We start from the raw sequence: 18,218 nt of genomic DNA on the forward strand, positions 1-18,218 counted from the left end.
TATCCTGAAACTGGTTGTGTAGATCAGACTGGCCACTAACTCAGAGATCAACCTGCCAAGTTCTGGGGTTACAGGCATGTGCCACCATGCCCCACCAACAATTCACTTCCTGAGCTTATATTATCTAGCTTTTCAAGGCCACCTCCATCCCTAGCCTCCTAGACTTCATCCTCCATCCTCAAAGGTAGCACCATTGGGTTGAGTTGTCTCTCATTGCTCCACTCAAGTCACCCCTGCTGCCCTTTAGAGGCCACTGTCAGAGGCCTTAGCTGGTCACACTGGACCCACCTGTATAATCCAGGATTGTGTCCCTATTTTAAGGTTAGTGACCCTTGCCAATGGAGATATATCCACAGGCTCTCAGTAAGAGGATATGGATCTTTTGGCAGGGACCACTGTTACCCACAGTAGATAACAGCTCATTTTATTTTTATACAAGTACAGTGGTTGTATTTAGTAGAGCTTTCAGTTCTAAGACGTGGAACCTAACAGAAGCTAATGAAAAGAAAAGGACCTTGTTGGTTCATACACTTGGAAGGAGGAGTTCAGGTCATGTGAGACAGAGTTGAATCCATGTGTCTAAGGCTATTATTGAAGCCCTCTCTTTCCTGTGTTGGGTTTCTTTGGTGGTTGATTCATTCTCAAGTAGAAACTAAAGATAGCTGATATCTCCCAGCCAATTCTTGAGACTTGAGATTTCAAGAGGAAACTTGACCTTCTCCCTATCAGTGCAGACAGACTCCCAGGCCCAGGGATGACACTCAGCTGCTCAGAGTGTACACGTGTAAGTGGATCAGAGGCAGATTATGTGCAAACAAATGCAAATTGCTTCATTCTGGAATCAACCTTACTGGAGACACATGTGTTGTGACTGGGAGTGAGTGACTTACCAACGACAGTATGACATTGTCACCAGAGGAAAGAAAGAACTGGGTGAGCCAAAACAGCAGGTTTCTGTCTACTCCATCATAGCGTAGCTTGATTTAAGAACCACAGAATGGCGATTGTATTTGTCTTCAAGCTTCAGAAAAACTTGAACGAGACCAGAAGTGGCTCATGTAAGGCAAGAAGGTAGTACACAGGAAGAGGGACAGGCATGGTGGTTAAATCTGGTTGAAACCAGATTGCCTTATTTTATGTCCAAGTTATGTTCACTTAGTTTCGTCATTTGTAAAATCTATGGTAATGCTATCCACCGAGGGTGTGCTAAACATTGTGAGGTTGAACTATGGGATAGAACGGTGACAATGGAAACAGCTAATGAACAACAGCTTTCTTCAGAATTGTTGCGATTTTATTATCATGTTGTTGAGCACAAGGTCCAGGAAGATGTTGTGAGGACTTGGAAAGACAGTGCAAAGTAAATTGGGTACTTTTTTGGGTTCTAGCTGGAGCCAGTCTCTTCTTTCTTGAACTTTCTATCTTCACCGTGGAGAAAAGGTTGATACTGTCACCTGAAATGTGGATTTTGAAATGGTTACAGTGACCACCTTTCTGCCCATGACATTGTCTGCGCATGTCCACCAACAAATGAATGTTCTGTCAGTGGTTCTGAGTTTGGGTTCTTGAGGGAATCCTGTTAGTTTGCCCAGTGATTGTCTTCAAATAAGAGAGCACAGTCCATTTGATCAACTGTGACTGGCAGTGAGGGCAGGGTAAGCTGGACAGGAAAAGGGAGTGCTAGCAGGAAATTGTCCATCTTGTCTTTTGCAAGTGTTCAGAGCAAAGCACAATTTCCCTCAGGAACAAAGCAGCCATTTTCAGAGAATACTGATCGACTTGAATGTTTGGATGAAGACAGTTGGAAATGCCTTGTAGAAGCATGCAGGATTTCTAAACACCCCTGCCACTAACAAACAGGACATTTGTAAATGAGGCACTGTTAGGGCCAGTTAGACATCCCCACTCCTTGCTCATATAGGTTCCATTTCAGAAACTCACTCGTGAAGCAGAAGAAGCTCTGGGAAGATGCTCAAAGATGCTGTTGGAAGCAAATTCCAGAATGACCAGAGGTGTCCCCAGAATCCTCCCTTTGGTGGCAGGAAAATTTTTCTCAAAACCCATAGGCTGTTTTCCTCAGCCGAGACTATTCAGGGCGATTCAGTGGACAGTCAAGTGTCCTTTTGTCTGAGACTAACAAGGATCTCTGCACCAAACCTCTATAGTACTGGGGGAAGGGTCAGGAAGTACAGATGGTGTTTCTTATCTCTGCAGCACTAAGGGAGGTTGGCAATACTTTGGATCAGGGCCGGATATCTTGGGAAGCTCTGAGATTTAGGAGGAGACAAAGCTTTGTCTCCGTTTTGATAGAAGCCTGCTGGGAAAGTCTCCACTGTAGCGGCTCCTATGCCCCTTTCTAGTGGAACAATTCCTAGGCCCCATGCCTGCTTTCAAATGGGTTGGTTTTGAAGCAGTCAACAGAAAAGCAGCCCGCTGCCAGGGCCAACCATCAAAAGAGAAAAGAGAGCCTCGCAAACTGTGGGTGAATACTGGAGAAATATGACAGTCCAGAGGCTCATTCTGCTGGCCTGACCTGTGTGTGTTATCTTCCCAAAGGACCCCATGGTTTAATGGATGGGGCTTTAACCTACCCAGAGGCCAGTCTCTGCTGGACAAATGGAACCTCATCCCTGAAGGCATCGACATACTCATGACACACGGACCTCCTCTAGGTAAGTAGCGCAGAGGCTGGGTTTTCGTCATACAAAGTGCTCCCCTCCCACAGCATAATAAATAATGCTTCGGGAACATAATAATTGTCCTTCTGGAGAAAAAAACGAATACAAAAATGAAATTCAATGCCTTTAAAGAAACCCCAGTATGGAAATTAGACTCAGCAGTTCTGCTAGGCTTACAGGTGTTCATGAAATTATTATTTTTTTTATTTAGTCCAGTCAGGGGGAGAAAATCGAATGAGCATGGAAAACTATAGACTTTTAAGCCTGGTAATTTATTTTAAGAACTGTATTCACTTCACAGTAAAGGGATAGGGTGGGACACAGAAGAAGACAGAGGCCTACCAATCCTAGGCGTCTGAATGGCAGGGAAATGAAAGAAACTTGTGTTCAAAGGAGCACATTTTCCTTTCACACCTAGCACTGGGCCTGGGGTATCTTTAAAGGTTTAACATTTGAGATGATTACATGAAAAAAATTTAAAGATGAAATATTTTTGGTAAAGACTGGCCCTGAAAATGACTTACAGACAGATATTTTTCAGGCACATGATAGCAGCATTCTAATTTATATGATCTCTGGGGTAAAAGCCACCTCCCTGGTGACCCAGATTATTGGTCAGCAGATAGCTATTTGATGTAAATAATTCAATCCTAATTATTGATGAGCCCGTTACTGGTCTGGCTTGCTACAGGACATTTTGGGCCAGGACCCGCCACCCCAATCTCACCATCTACTTCGTACAGACACTTCCTGCTAAGCATGTTTAGAAGATGCAAATATTTCTATTTGAATGCACACACTGATATTCCTCTGCTTCTTTTTTTGTGGGGGAACACCTTTTTGCTACTATTGCAAATGCATGGTATTAATAGGGTTTGCTTGGTCCTACTGGGTTGAAGGTAACTTTCACGATTTCTGTCGCTGTTCCCTTGTTAAGCGTGAAGCTTCACTCTCCCAGCCTGCAGAAGAAAACTTTATATTGCTCATTCCCGAAGCGTGTTTAATCTTTGTAGACACCCCTGTTAAGTACCACCTGGCGCTGCTTGCAGAGGAAGGGCTCCATGCTCCCTGAACAAACGGAAAACAGGATGCAGACCCCGAGCCACACGTTAGGGATGGTGAAGTGGGAAGGAAGGCTAATTCTGTTACAGTCAACGTGGTACACATGGGACCACTGTGCCTTCACCTCTCTCCGAAGCTTGTCACCTCTCCTGCACTCCCTAAGACTGCATTTGCCAATGATCCTAATCAAATCATTGTCAATTTATGTCCTTATTTAGACTAATGTGATCCCTAAGTTGCCAACCAAATGTTTTGGCTAGCATGGCTTACTCAGCAAGTGTGCTGCAGGAGCATTCCAGCCAGTTAGAGTCCTCCACCTGGGCAGCCTGGCTGGGGGCAGTTCCTGGTGAGGGTTCAGGATGGCACAGAAGCATCGCCATCTCTAGAGCATTTCTTCGCACATGACTCACAACGGAGTCATGAATTTTTGGCGTGAGGCAAGTGATAGTAACAGCTGAGACTCAACACTACAGTCTCCTTGATCCGGACACCCTGGCAAAGCTCACTGCTTCTCTCCCTGTGCGGTGGAAGTGAGATAAACCAGGGTGCACAGATGTCAGAGGGAGGTCCATACCCAGAAGCTTCCTAAGTCAGAGCTTTCGAAATGTCAAGAGCCTTAAGTGTGGGCTTCTTTAGAAAATGTGGTGGCATGCTGGGGGTGGGGGTGGGGCGGGAGAGTTTGAATTCTTGAATTCTCAGTGTGAAGGAAGATGTATGTGCCATGTACTCTCTATTATGAGTAGTCTCTGAGGTGTTTGTAGGTACAGTGAAGTGTTTCTCATTCTTCAAGAAAACATATCCATGAGGTCATAACACCTATGAATTCGGAATGTTCCCTTTTCCTGACGGTTTTTGTATACCCTAGTTTGGTTTTTGCTAGATACTCTCATCTGATAGTCTTTCTGCTTTCTCCAGCCAGTCCCCACACCCCAGCTACTCTGTCTTTATAGATACTAAATATTCATGCCTCCTACCTAGCCAAGTAAAACAGAAATCTGTCCCTTCCTTCCCAGCCATTTCTAACAGTAGAAAGTGCCTAATGGGGCCGTGGAGTGGATTCCTACAGAGTGTGATGCAGCCTCTCATCCCTCTTGGCTTCTTTATGCCCCGTCCTGCTGAGGTGTATGGATTTCATTTTAGGCCATAATCATCTAGATAGCTGACTTTTGCTATAACTGATGTCAGTGTTTTATAGATTTTCCGCATTAAGCAGAGGGGTAAAGTGGCTTTTACTTTAAAACTAGTCAATTAGCCCAAGCTTGCTGGATGCCACCAGGAGGTCATGTTGTCTGTTGTTAAAGAGCACTGGAGAAGCAACTGGGTGTCCCCCATCTTTGGTTGTGTCAGGAACCAGCAAGGGTTAAGAATGATGTCGCTAAGCAGAACAAGGCGTCCTGTGGTCAGTTCCCAGGCAGCCCTTCCAGACCCATTTTCTGTGAACTGTCTAAAATGAGAATAAACTGGTCCATCTACATCCAAGAAAGAACGTCGAAGAAGAGAAAGCAGCAGAATTGAGTGGGAAAGAGCTGTTATGGGGCTGCCGGGAATAGGAGTCATTGATCTCACGAAGAAGATTCGAAACCTGTGGTTGAATACATCAAACTTCTTGCAGAAAAAGAATGTTAATTAACTGGAAAGGGGGAAAAATGGAAACCGAAAAATAATTAATCAAGAATCCAAAGAAGACAAAAGGATGAGTGAGTGTTCCTTAAAAGCCGTTCTGAGCTTTAATGGGGAGGCTGGGATCACAGATAACATAATAAACCTCCGGTGACTTACGGCTTCCTGAAAGTCGGCATGAAACCTTACCTGAAGAAGAGAAATTAAGTATTGATTGCATTCTGCTCTTAGGTTTTCGAGACTGGGTTCCGAAGGAGCTTCAAAGAGTGGGCTGTGTGGAGCTCTTGAACACAGTCCAGAGGCGCGTTCGGCCCAAGCTGCATGTGTTCGGTGGAATTCACGAAGGTAAGAACATAGAGATGGATAATGAGCTGTTTCCCAGGACCTCGCTCTCTCTCCAGCAGGCAGCCCTGGCTAGACACGGTAAGGTGACGATGATTCTCAAGCCTTATCAAAAAGGAACCCTTTTATGAGAGGGACCCTCAGAGAAAAGCTCACATCTATGAAGTTGACAAATATTTTGTATCGCTGTCTTTTAAGTAGAAAGGCAAATAGGAGTTCTGTATGGCTTACATAACCACAGGCCCCACGCTCTCCCGGCAGCCCTGGAGTCTAGGGCTAATCCCCATTGCTGCAGCACCAGTAAGGCCAGATTTCTTTAAGGGCGTTAGACAAGTTGCCCTGGAGGGTAGACACAGCCCAAAGCATTTATTGTCTCTGCCTGTATCTGTGGAGTTGTACATGCCAAACACAGAAAGCCAGGAACACAAGCTGATCCCTGCAAGGTTAGGAGAATAGATATGGAAGTAAACACCCTCTGCAAACCAGCATTTCCTTACTATGCTCAGAACTGTCAGAAATCGTTAGCTATTGGCTGAGGTTAATTGGAACAATGAAATCTCTTAACAGAGAGCGTCCACTTGTTGGTTTCTTTCTTTTGAGGTAAGTTGAGGCAAGGTCCCAGAACCCAAAAGCTTCAAGGAACCTTCAGGGTCTGCTTTGCCTTTTCAAATCGGGATGTCACTGGGCTTTTGTAGACAAGCAGAGTCTTCCTGTCAGCTGATCTTGGGGTCTCAGAAACTACAAGATTGGCCAGGGCATGCATGTTTGTGTGAGGCAGAAGTGCTTCTGTGGGCAGCTGCCATGATTCCCAACGCCTGTTCACTGTGGCTCTCTGAAGTGACTCATAAATGTCAGAGTCAAGCTGAGGCGTGGGGGGCTGTGTGCTTGGTGAAACAGAATGCTCAGTTTACTCTTCAGAGTCCACAAGCACAGTGGCCTTCTAGTTCTGTGGGTCATAAAGAGCATATTGATTAAAAAAAAATCACCCTACAGAGGCCAGAGAAAAATCAGCTTGCTCCAAAGACAGGCACCAGCCTGACTGGCTGGAAAACAGGGGAGGCAGAGAGGCACTGGAGCATGCGCAGGTGGAGCTCAGTCTCCTCTGCTCCCTGAGCAGGAGTGAGTATTCTTCAGAACAGAAGACAGAAAGGTGAGACCGCCTATCTAAACTGAGAGGAGGAGGACGGGTGGGGGCGGGGCTTGAAAACTAGCTTGAATTCCTGTAGGATTCCTTTGAGGTTGAATTTCACCCTTAAAAAAAAAAAATCAGAAAAGAGTTTAAGTCATTAATTTACCTGAAACTGGCCAGACAACTGGAGAATTCCATTGAAGTCCCACAATAATAAACTAGCTTTAAAGGGAAGTGATCATATTCAAATAAACGTGACTTGCTTTTATTCACTCAAGACAGCTAAAGAGGGCAGAGAGAGGGCAAACACCAGCCTCTTGATGGAGAGAGATAACAAGACTTTATGACCCCGGAACCAAACAGTGCACATTTTAAATGCAGCTTTTCTTTTCTTAAGAGATTTTTCCATTGACCCTCATTAAGCTCTCCACAGGCTTTACTTGGAAAAATTTTAGCAAATGGAGCAGGAGGAGGGTGGAGGGATAAGAACCTTATCAGTAATTTCTGTAAGTCCTGGTCATTTTATTTCTCCTTTGCTGTTTCCGTGTACCGCGGAGTCCGGTGTGAACGTAGAATCACAGACTCGTTGCAAAAGCTGTAAGTTGTCCCAGGAAATGTGCAAAGTTCCAAGCAGGCCTAAAAACGTCAACGCGTTAAAAATTATAAAGGACGTCTGCATGCCGTTTTCTCAGCTTTCCTGTAGGTCTGGGGGGAGCGCTCGGTATGGCCTGGAAATGGGGTCCTGTGGAAATGTCTCTACCTGCCTCATTTGAAAAGCCAGTGCTTCTGAGTGAAGTGGAACTTAGCATTAAAGTCACATAACTCAAGGTAGAAACAATGGCTTGTGGTTGTCACAGATACAGATCACTGTAGGGATGAGCAACCACCTCAGCTCTCTGACTCCCCCGCAGCCCCCCAGCCAGGTTGTGCTCCTAGGCTGCCCACTTCCTTCCTGCAACTTAAAAGTTAACGCGGGAGTTTGAAATAAAAATACTTTAAAGGTAAGGGAATCTTTTCTTTATTCTCAGTGATACAGGTACCATGTCTTTCACCTGACCAGTTCAGTATTTAAGCAATGGGGACACAGGGAAAAACTGCTCCGTGTTGGAGGAGAGAATTCTCCCCGTTTAAAGAAAACAGCAACATTGGCCTGAAGCTCCTGAAATCTGTGGTATCTGGAAAGGTCCAGTGGGCTTCATATCCCCGCCCTCTGACAAAGCTGCCGTTGTTCCTGCCTGTGGCCCTGTGCTCAACCGCTGTCATTTGTGTATACTGCAGTAACCGCGACGCTGTCTTCCTACAGGGTACGGCATCATGACCGACGGTTACACCACCTACATCAATGCCTCAACCTGTACAGTCAGCTTTCAACCGACCAACCCACCAATCATATTTGACCTTCCAAACCCACAGGGCTCCTAAAGCGCTCAGCATCCCGTTGGAATGTGAGGGACGGTCTACAAACTGCCATTTTTTCTAAGTATAAACTCACATTCTCTGACTTGTTTATTTCCAAATCCTGTGAGTTCCTTTTGTAAATTGTCGGAACAGGAGGGGGAAAAAAAGATGCTAACTTTGTGCTGCCTCTTTTTGCTTCTTAAGTGGGGTACCCATTTGAAATCAAAGGAGCATTGTGAATTTGTAAAATGACTTCTGTTTGCTCAAAGGCCACGCCATTGTAAATTGTTAGTGTTTGCCAAAGGACAGCCAAGCTTTCTTTAAAAAAAAAAAAAAAAAAAAAAAAAAAAAAAAATGATGATTTTTTAAAAGTCTTATTTGAATATGCTTTAAGCTGAAAGGAAAAGATTTAAAAAAAAAACACACACACACACACAAAAACACAAAGGCAGTGTTTTGAAAATCACCCAGATTTGCACAGCTCTGAGTACTGTTTGATCTGTTTCCATCTTCAGTGTTTTCTTGTTGCTTTCTTGGTGTCGCCTCATTTTTATTTTACAGATGTGGCCCCAATTTAGAGCAATCTCCACAGAAGTAGGTTTGGAAAAACCTTAGCTTCACTCTGGCTATAAAGAAGACTGTGCCCGAGGTGGGAGAGGAACAGCCCTCGAGCAGAGGCTTGGCCAGAGGCTACCAACTACACTGTCTGTTTCTTTTAAATTATTTGAGCTTTAAAGATACAGAAACAAGAATCTGTCAGGAGATAGTCGTGCAAGGAAAAAAAATGTGCAGACTCCTTTTCAATATGGATTTATATATATATCAATATTTTTGGTGCATTATGACTCAGTTGGGAGTTTAATCTTGCCAAGGACAGTACGACTGGGAAACAGCGTTGTGCGGAAGCACGTCAGACGTCCGAAGGAACTGACCCATTCTCTCTGCGGACTCAGAGTCTCAAAGAGCTTGAGTTCGGTCGAGGTACAGTAACAAAGTGTGTATAGACTTGGACGGATGCATTGGAAGCGAATGAAACAAGGCTTAGTCGTCCTTTCTATTTAAATGCCCTGCGTTGTCTTTTCACTCTCCTCCCCCTCCCATTTTGCACTGTGTGTGGATGCAATCTTCTCTAGCACAAACTATTGTTGCTAATAATCCTTCCTGGTCTCCCATTGTCGGTGCCACTGAGCTCGATTCTATTTTATGTTACCTTCAGATTTAGAAAAGCAGTTGTTTTCTTTAAATTTATTGTGATATTCTATATCTAGCGGCCTTTATATGCAAATAAAATTGCAAGATTTTTAAATCGGTGCTGCGTGGCTGGGCTGCCTGGGGTTGTGGGGGCGATTTGTTCTGGAGCTGGGATGATTTATTTGTGTGCAGTTCGAGTGATCCCCTTCTGAACAATTAGAGTAGTGGGTTTGTTTTTCTAATTTTCAGTCACTGTGTCTGGCCTCCGGATCCCGGGCTGTCAGGTACATTGAAAAGGCGCTGACAGCGGGCTCTCCTGTAGCAGGCTGTCTTAGGTTGCAGACGGTGCTGCTTCCACCTTCCTTCTGCCACTGTAATGTCTGGAGGACAGCGTGACCGTCAGGGCTGTGACTGCTGTTTGGGGCGTGTCGGTGGTAGTGAGTAGAGGGTACCACATTCTCACTTATCCTCATGACATAGGGTGGTCCCCTCACACCCACATACACACTGTTTTATTTTTGTTTTATTGATCCCACTAACGTGTTCTTTCGATGAGAAGACCAGGCCAGTGGTGGGCTGGGGGAAATTATATACACCTCTTCTATTTTGCCTAGAACAGTGGTTCTCGATTAAAGGGTTAATTGATTAAGGGTTAATGCTTCAACCCTTTAATACAGTTTCTCATGCTGTAATACCCTCTAACCAAGTAATTATTTTGTTGCTACTTCATAACTGTTATTCCACCACTGTTAGGGATCATAATGTAAATAAATGATAAGCAGAAATATCTGAGATTTGACCCTTGCAGTGGTCGTGACCTTCAGGTTGCGAATGACCAGTCTAAGGACCATTGAAGAAAAGCAATAGGACCTTGTTATTGTTGTTTGTAGGGGTTTTACTTGTCTGTAGAAGATTGTTTTATTTTATATTATGTTGTTATTTCAGTGTTCTGAAATAGTGTCTCAGATAACCTAGGCTGACCTAGAGCTCTGTGTAACAGAGGATGACCTGGAACGTGTCCACTCTTTAACTGCTGGGCTTACAAGTGCACGCCCCTGCACCCCGAATTTGCAATAAGATCTTAAATCTGTGGACTGCTTAGCAGTCAGTGCCCACCACACTGCAATTGCATTTGCTCCGCCCACTGTGGCTCCTTTGATGCTATTCCGGGAAGGAATCCTTGATTTCAGCACCAGCTGGAACAGTCTTCTTAGAATGACAGCACAAGTTCTTATAACCATCTCTGTCCATTTTAGTAGTGTCTCTTAGGCTTGTCCATTTCCAATCTGACAATGTACAACAGGTGAGCGGGCTTCCCATCCCAACGAGAAGTCCATGTCTATAGTAGCTGAGAAGGATCAGAAGAGGTCCTGAGAGAAATTGACAATCCTCCCTTAATCTGCTGATTTGGTGTGAAGATCGTTACCTTGCTGTCCTTTCTTAGAGGACGGACAGAGATACAGAGTACCGGACAGATGCTTCACCTGGCAGTTAACCAAGACATGGGCTGAGACGTCTCTCACAATCAAAGGAAGATCTCCGGGGATACATGGATGATCCTGAGGACATATTATGTGCTCACAACCCTGGAAACCATGTTTGAACACAAACTAAGTGAAACACTTGCTAAAATTGCCTAGTGTGCGCTCACAGGAAATGACCCATTCTGCTAGAAACAGAGCAACGGACTGACCTTCCACAGACATTTCTGCAACCAGGTCACACTCTACGAGCATTAACCATTCCAGAGTTTCTGTCACGGCTGTCCTAAAGCCTTCTCAGTTGGTATACTATAGCAAGGCATCATTCAAAAAATGGTGGCCATAAATCTAGCACTTTCTATTTCATTACCAGGCAATCTGACGAGCAGAGTTCATATTTTATCTTCATCTTCAAATTTTAAGCACTCACAAGCCCAAGTTTATAGAAAGTAATACCACTACCAACAGAGTAGGTTTCCTTAGGAAAATGGAAGGTTCTAAGCCAGCTCTATCTGAGAACACCATGATGTCCTTTCTGCTAATGCTGCCTATAAACCAGAAAAAGGAATGCCTGCCAGCTAACAGAAAATCCGAGGGCCTGAGACATTGTCTGTGCCTCGTGTAAGCACTTTACAATGAGGCTTAGTGGCAACTAGAAGATGGAGACCCAGGTCATTTCAATGGCCAAAGAAGCTCCTGAGCCAGGCTAAATCCTGGCTTCCTCTTAGACTAACAATGATGTCTTCAGGAAGAAGCATGCTGCGTGAACACTGACATGGAGACACCTGCCAGGCATCAGGTAGTGTGTGTAGGTTCGGTCTGGTCACCCTGCCCTGTCTCTGGATTCTCCAGGCAGGGTTCTGTCTGATGACCCTTTTCCCCAGAAAGGTTCAGTAGCCTTGTGTCTGAGGAGCTGTATTTGTGCTTGTACTTGGTGAAGTGAAACCAACTCCCCTTTAAAGAAATACGGGCATTTAGGAGAAGCAGACCCGAGAGCCTGGGTTTCTAGCTCACAGAATCTCTTCTAATCCCTGATTACAGGGACGTTTTGAGTACCAAGTTGCAATCATGGCACGTGTTGGTGTGCCGTCTCTTGTGATGTCTCTCTCCCTGAATCTCACTATTTTCTTCTTGCTCTGTTTGTGCGTGAATTTGCCCTTGTGCTATGACATTATTTTGTCTTACAAAGATGATAGGAGATTGCTGGAATCCCTTTCAGGGACAGGCCAGTATAACTCCGACAGATGGCGAGCATTGCGTCTGCCTTCGTCTGCATTGCGTAAGTAAATAAGACTGTGACCCGGGTCAGCTGGGAGGATTCCGGGTTCATCAATTGCAGATAAAGCACTTGGTGTGCCCAAGAGTGATGCCACCCCAGCCAAGTCCACTGAAAATGTAGGTCTCTGGTAAACCTGGGGTATCTGTCTGTTTACTTCCCTGTGTCTTTTCCTGTCCTGTTTCCATTTATTTAATCGCTAAAGTAACAGTGAACTGAAGTATCCTTTGTGGCATCTTTGAACACTGCAGTCTGTACCTGGGTAGGGAGGTCCCGGTTCAGAAGTCTTGGTCTGTGCTTTCATAGAAAAGTTCCTGACTTCTTGTTAGAAATCTGCCTTAAGACAGAATGTTTTTCTCCTACTTTGGAACCATTAGCAGAATTGCTGAGCGTGTGTTTTAAATATCTGCCTTACTCTCTAGAGAAGATGGAAAAGCACCACTGCCTAAGCTCCATGAGAAGCCCTGCTCTTACTTGCTTTCAATAGATAGTTCACCTCTGCAGCTCATATGAGGCTCACAGAGGCCACTGGCCCTCACCATGGTCACAAAGCTAATAAAAGACAGAACCCTACATTGATGTTGGACTCTTAGTGTTGAACTTGAACAATTTTCAACTTGGCATTCGGAAATAATCAGGATTGTGAGCTCAGCTTTGGTCAGAAAGAGGAGGATTTTGGAGTAAAGTATCACTAACCTGTAAGGGACAAACTGGCTAATTCAAAAGAAACCTGAATGCAGGGCCTCTGGATGTTCCTCAAAGGGTGCGCTTTCCCTCTGTCAAAGTCTGCTGGTGGCAACTCTGCAAATACCCAATTCCTCGTGGTCAAAGGAGAGATGCATGGGTTCGGTCCTCTCAGGACACAGTTGGCTCTCTCATTTGCTTGACAAATACTTGCATGTGTGTGCAAGTTCTGGAAGCTGCCAGGTTCTGGGGAGATGACCACCTCTGATACACACCTCCAACCCCAGATCCCCACCCTGTAGAACAGACAAAATTCATCCCTCACCACGCATATCTCAGAAGGTAATGCCACTGGGACCCTGCGAGGAGGAGTTAATTATTCTGCTTGTCATAATTTTTTTAAAGCAAAACTGTTTTTAAAAGGAAATTAAACCCCCCCCACCATTTATCTCAACTTCCCGTTAGCCACAGCCCTTCAAACGAGAAAGGTAATCCTTGAAACTCCTTGGCACTGGTGACCTGATATGAGCTTTTAAAAATTCTGTCTGTCTTTGAACTACCTGACTGAGCATCGTGGTGGATCCCCTGACTCCTGTTTCCTTCTGGAATCAGGAAAACCTTACAAGAGAAAAATGTTGAGGTAAAGGCTCCTTCCTACACAAGAGCATCTGTGTCTACCTGAAGGTGAGAGAGGAGCAGGACTTCCATTAGGAGCCGCAGAGGCACTAAAAGCTGGAACAGACCAAGCAGCGCGCTTCCTCCCCGGCCATCTGCTTTGATTTGTATGAAGCCACAGTTACCATGAGGTACATCCAAGCACTCAGCACCTCCTCAGCAGGAGAAAGGGTCTGTGATTTCATGGCCCATTTCTACCTTGATGTTAAGAGATGACCTTGGAGATAGACTGAGCTTTTCAGTAGAAGCTCCTGAAATAGCAGGTGACTTAGAATACAAATGTCCCTCCCGTGCCTGGGCTCAAGGACATGTGCCTGCTGCAGTCCCCTATCATGCTCACATGACAATGAGGTGATTCCTCCAGGAACTCATATTTTCTAGTTGCTTCCCTCAGCTTTCTCATTCCCTTCGATGCTGCAGCAGCTACCCACACATCTGTGTTGCTTTCTGAGTGTTGCTTGTGCACTTGTGAGCTGAGTCCAGTGTCTCTCCCTTCTGTTTGGGTAACTCATGTTCCTCTAGCCAAGGAGATGAATTCCTAATGAATTTATCACTTTGGCAAACAATGGCACAGCCTGTGAGGAAAATGGACAACACTGATGGCAGATGAAACCAACAGATGCGTACTGAATGCTATGGACCAGGTTGTACGCTAGTAAGATTTATTTGTAAGGCCCAGTACTTACTTCAGAAGAATCTTAAAATTGGGTGGAGAGAATAAATAAGCTACTGACACCTGAAGGTGAACAGCTAGAGCAGCGTTAAGTCTCAGTTCAAGACAATGAAGGAAAATTGGTTGGTCGGATAGTGGCTTCCCGGGTTGCATGAACGGCCATAGTTACACAGAAGTACGAGGTGAAGGTCCGCGTCTCCGGCAGACACAGGTAGCTAACCCAAAGCAGGGCTTCGGTGACAGTAGAAACATCAATCCCACTCAGCCTCATTCCAGGAGGAGAAAAAGCACGGTGGCCAGTGGCAACTCCAAGTGTGTCACGTCGCTGGTTTGTTTTCTTAATTTACTCTATGAAATGGCTTTCTCTAATGGCATGCCATTGACGAAATGCACCCTAATGTCCCCATCCATCACCTCCAAATGCTTTCGCATGCATCCGCTGTTGACTTGTTTTCTCTCGTTCAGCACATAAATGAGAGGAATGATTTATCCAAGGCCACCAGTTACTTTCATATGGAATCTGAAATCGTTCCCTGGAGAAATACTGCCTTGAACAATCCTGTCTTTATGCTGCTCTGAGCCCGCACTACAGGGTGTCTTTGGCCAGGGATTGCATTTGGTACCTTCCTGATGACTGTTTCCAGGGGAAATAGGTCCAGATGTCCATCCACTTTGGCTGTGACTCCTGGACACAAGAGCTGACATTTGGTAAGTATGACCATGAGTGGTATGTTATGGAGTGTGAAAACCAGGGCATCAGACTTTGTTGTTGTGAGTGAAAATTGATTGAGCTGTCAGATGCCTTCTCATCCCCACCTCCACCCCACCCCCACCCCCAAAATGCTTTCCTGAAACCACACTCATCACATATACAAGGGCATGTATTTATTTTTTTCACTCTGCCAACCTGCTTCCATGACCTCTGTCTCCCCGTGGTGGGGATATCTAGCTCCTTGTCCCTCAGGATTTTACATAGATCAATAAGAGTCTTTAAGAGGGCAGAATATGTACCTCTAAGTAGGACCTAGTACTGTTTCAAATACAAGAAGGAGACAGCCTACATAGTTTTTGTTCTGGCAGATAAAGATGAGAGTGGACATAAAAGGGTCAAAGCATCAAATGACAGATCTGCACCATTAAACACACCATTCCTGGCTGTAGCATTAATTTAGTGGAACAATCTTTAAAGTGCCATATTTTTACCTTCTCGGGTTCTTGTCTCAAAAATGTGTTAAATATTTCAACTGAGAGTATTTGTTGAAATTGGTTGTGCAGGGACACCAGAAATAAGTATGCATCACACATGACTTTGCATTAAAGTATTCTTGCTAGGCATACATGCCTCAATAATGTGATGTCTAATGTATAACATATTCACCCCTTAAAAAGAGAGAAATAGTGTTCAGAGGGTAAGAACTTCCTTAGTTTTTTAAAGGGCTAAATGACCAATATTTATAACACTGGGACAATAGCCCCAGTGGGAGCCATACACTGGCTTCATCTTTTCTAAGATGTAAAAATGATGGTAGATTGTCAGAGTGTTCTTCTCTTGACATTGGTTGTTGTTGTTTAATAAATCATCCTCACAAAGGAAGATGGTGTTGGTGGGAATAGCATACAGGACTAACAAGAAATGAATTCTTTTTTTTTTTTTATTAAAAGTGTGAATTGACAAATATATCTTCTATGATGTCAGGACATCCTTGAACAGAGAGACAGGTGAGCCATCTGATTATCTCATTAATATGGAATTTATTGGCTCAATGGGAGACTAGGAGGATTGGACCAGGCACACACATACACAGTATCTGTGATGAGCATTTCTACACAAGGGCACTAGCTGCTTGGCGAGGATATCCTCTAACAGAAAGCTTTCCCTCAACAAATTCTATCTCCAGTGAAGTGACACTGTGCAGGTGATTCTAGCTGTCTGTAGATTCAGCAGTATCCTACTTATTGACATGAATATTTATACCCATGCCAGTTGGTTATATAGCTTGGCTGGGATGCTGAGAACATCATCTACTGTTTTCTAAAGCTCAGCATTCTCAGGGCTATTTAAAGAACCCCTCCATCACCACCACTTTGGACCACCACTTTGGTTGCTAAAAGCAATTCAACAGAAACACTCTCTTACATCTCCCTAAATAATTATCGCTAACCTAGAGGCAATTCCGCAGGAAAATATATATTGATATATGGTTTCCTTTCAGCAAACTTTTGTGAGGTTATAATCATTCTTCATTTGAACTCATGTGCTATCCCTTTATCTTAGTAGAAAGCCTTTCTACTATTCATCCAAAGGGATGTGTTTTGGTCCTCATCCTAAAGATGAGGCTTAGAGTGGAGATGGCACACCAGTATGCACAATTATAGGCTCTGTTGAGGTCATGATGCAAATAGACCCCTAGAGCCAGCTACAAATAAATACTATTTATCATTGGCCATTGTACACCAGATACTTACTTAGTTAGTGGAAGATTTAGTTCAGAGTTGGGCCAAAGAGAAAGCCACCCAGACATTTATCCAGTAATCTCAACTAACCAGGATGGTCTAATCTGTACCAGGACAAATGAGTTGGTTTTATACCAAGACAGCAGCATTTCTAAAGGGCTAAATGACCAATATTTATAACACTGGGACACTAGTCCCTGTGGGAGCCATACACTGGCTTCATCTTTTCTAATGCAGTCAAAGGACTACATCACTTCAGAACTCTGGAAGTCTGTGCCCTTCTCTTTCCCTTCACTGTAAGGTCAAGACTTCAGTTAAGAATTCCAGGTCAGCCTTAGTTGTCAAGATAGGTGCACATGGGACCCATGCTTTATCAAATTACACATGCTTAAAATATGTATCTACATGTATATTTTGCAGAAGTGTTCTGTCTTTTCGAAAGCAAAATCTTAGTGGTTAGAGATTATGGCTTTAGTTGTATCCAGAAAGTATGCTGTTTAGCTGGTGGTTCAACCAATTTACGTACTTAGATTCTATATGAGGTCTTCATTGGAAATGGAACATCTCTACCCTTTCTTTATTCTCCATTTACACGTGAAAAAAATGATAGCTGAATTCTAAAGATGAGTGAAGATTGCCTTTACAAAGACAGGCAACGCTCTGTGCTCATTGCGTTCTGCTCTGGGCAATCCCTGCTGACATTACAAAGCTAGAGATTTGACAACATACCAGTTTAAAAGATGGTGAGAAATGATTCCTAGTTCCTCTGGAAGGAGACTAAATCTGGAAAAAGGGAGAGTCATGAAATGTTTTTCTTTACTTGTATAATTAGGCAGTTCTAAAACTAGTAAAGTAGGTGGTTTGTGTGACACAGAAATAAAATGAAGACTATGCATGTAAAACTCACAACACAGTTATTGAAAAAATGTCATCCTATATGTCCCAGACTTGAGTTTAACTTACAAGGTGATTGGGTCCTCATACATTGTTCATTTGATTTTTAGAATGTTTCTGAACCCTGCCAAGGGCAAAGAGAACACTTTCTACTGTGTCCCATTATGTTGTAATGTAAGGGTTGATGTTTAATGAAAATATTATAGAAGATATGGCCACAAAGGTACATCAGAATGTGTCTTTTTTTTCAAATAACTAATACTTTATAAGAAATATGTTAACACCAAATGTATCTTATTTGTTCTATAGATCCTAGAAAACAAAACAGGCAAACAAAAACCTTAACAACACTAGAAAGCACCATCATGTGACTAACTAGAATAAATCATCACCACACTAAAGAGAGGTCAGCCCCTTAGCCCACTGTGGGGAAGTTTAAGTGTTTCTAGGTGGCTTGTACCATCACATAATATTCAGCAAGGGGACTGTGTACTTGTGAACTATATTTCACTATATACACACGCATACATTTGTACCCAAAACTTCTTCCTGCTTTTGAAAGAAACTTTAAAACACATCCTTCAGCTGGATGCTGGTTGATTGATTCCTAAGCACCAAAATTTCAAACAACACAATCAGTAATGCAAGATCAGGAGGGTAA

At 43.8% G+C, this 18,218-nt stretch overlaps 1 protein-coding gene across 2 annotated transcripts in view; it reads left to right on the forward strand.

Moving 5' to 3' along the window:
• MPPED2 (metallophosphoesterase domain containing 2) overlaps window positions 1-9,479 on the forward strand; it is a 169,142-nt gene extending 159,663 nt beyond the window's left edge. Inside the window, exons 5-7 of one of the 2 annotated variants that reach the window (XM_080931599.1) lie at window positions 2,557-2,672; window positions 5,592-5,705; window positions 8,135-9,479. In XM_080931599.1, the coding sequence (XP_080787725.1) occupies window positions 2,557-2,672; window positions 5,592-5,705; window positions 8,135-8,253 (349 nt within the window). In that variant the 3' untranslated portion in view covers window positions 8,254-9,479. Of the gene's footprint in view, window positions 1-2,556; window positions 2,673-5,591; window positions 5,706-7,859; window positions 7,973-8,134 lie in introns of those variants that run through there. The other variant, XM_080931600.1, reaches the window with a different exon arrangement.
• Window positions 9,480-18,218: the final 8,739 nt, after the last annotated feature.

This window comes from Micromys minutus (assembly GCF_963924665.1).
Source record: "Micromys minutus genome assembly, chromosome: 17".
Classification (NCBI taxonomy): Eukaryota; Metazoa; Chordata; class Mammalia; order Rodentia; family Muridae; genus Micromys; species Micromys minutus.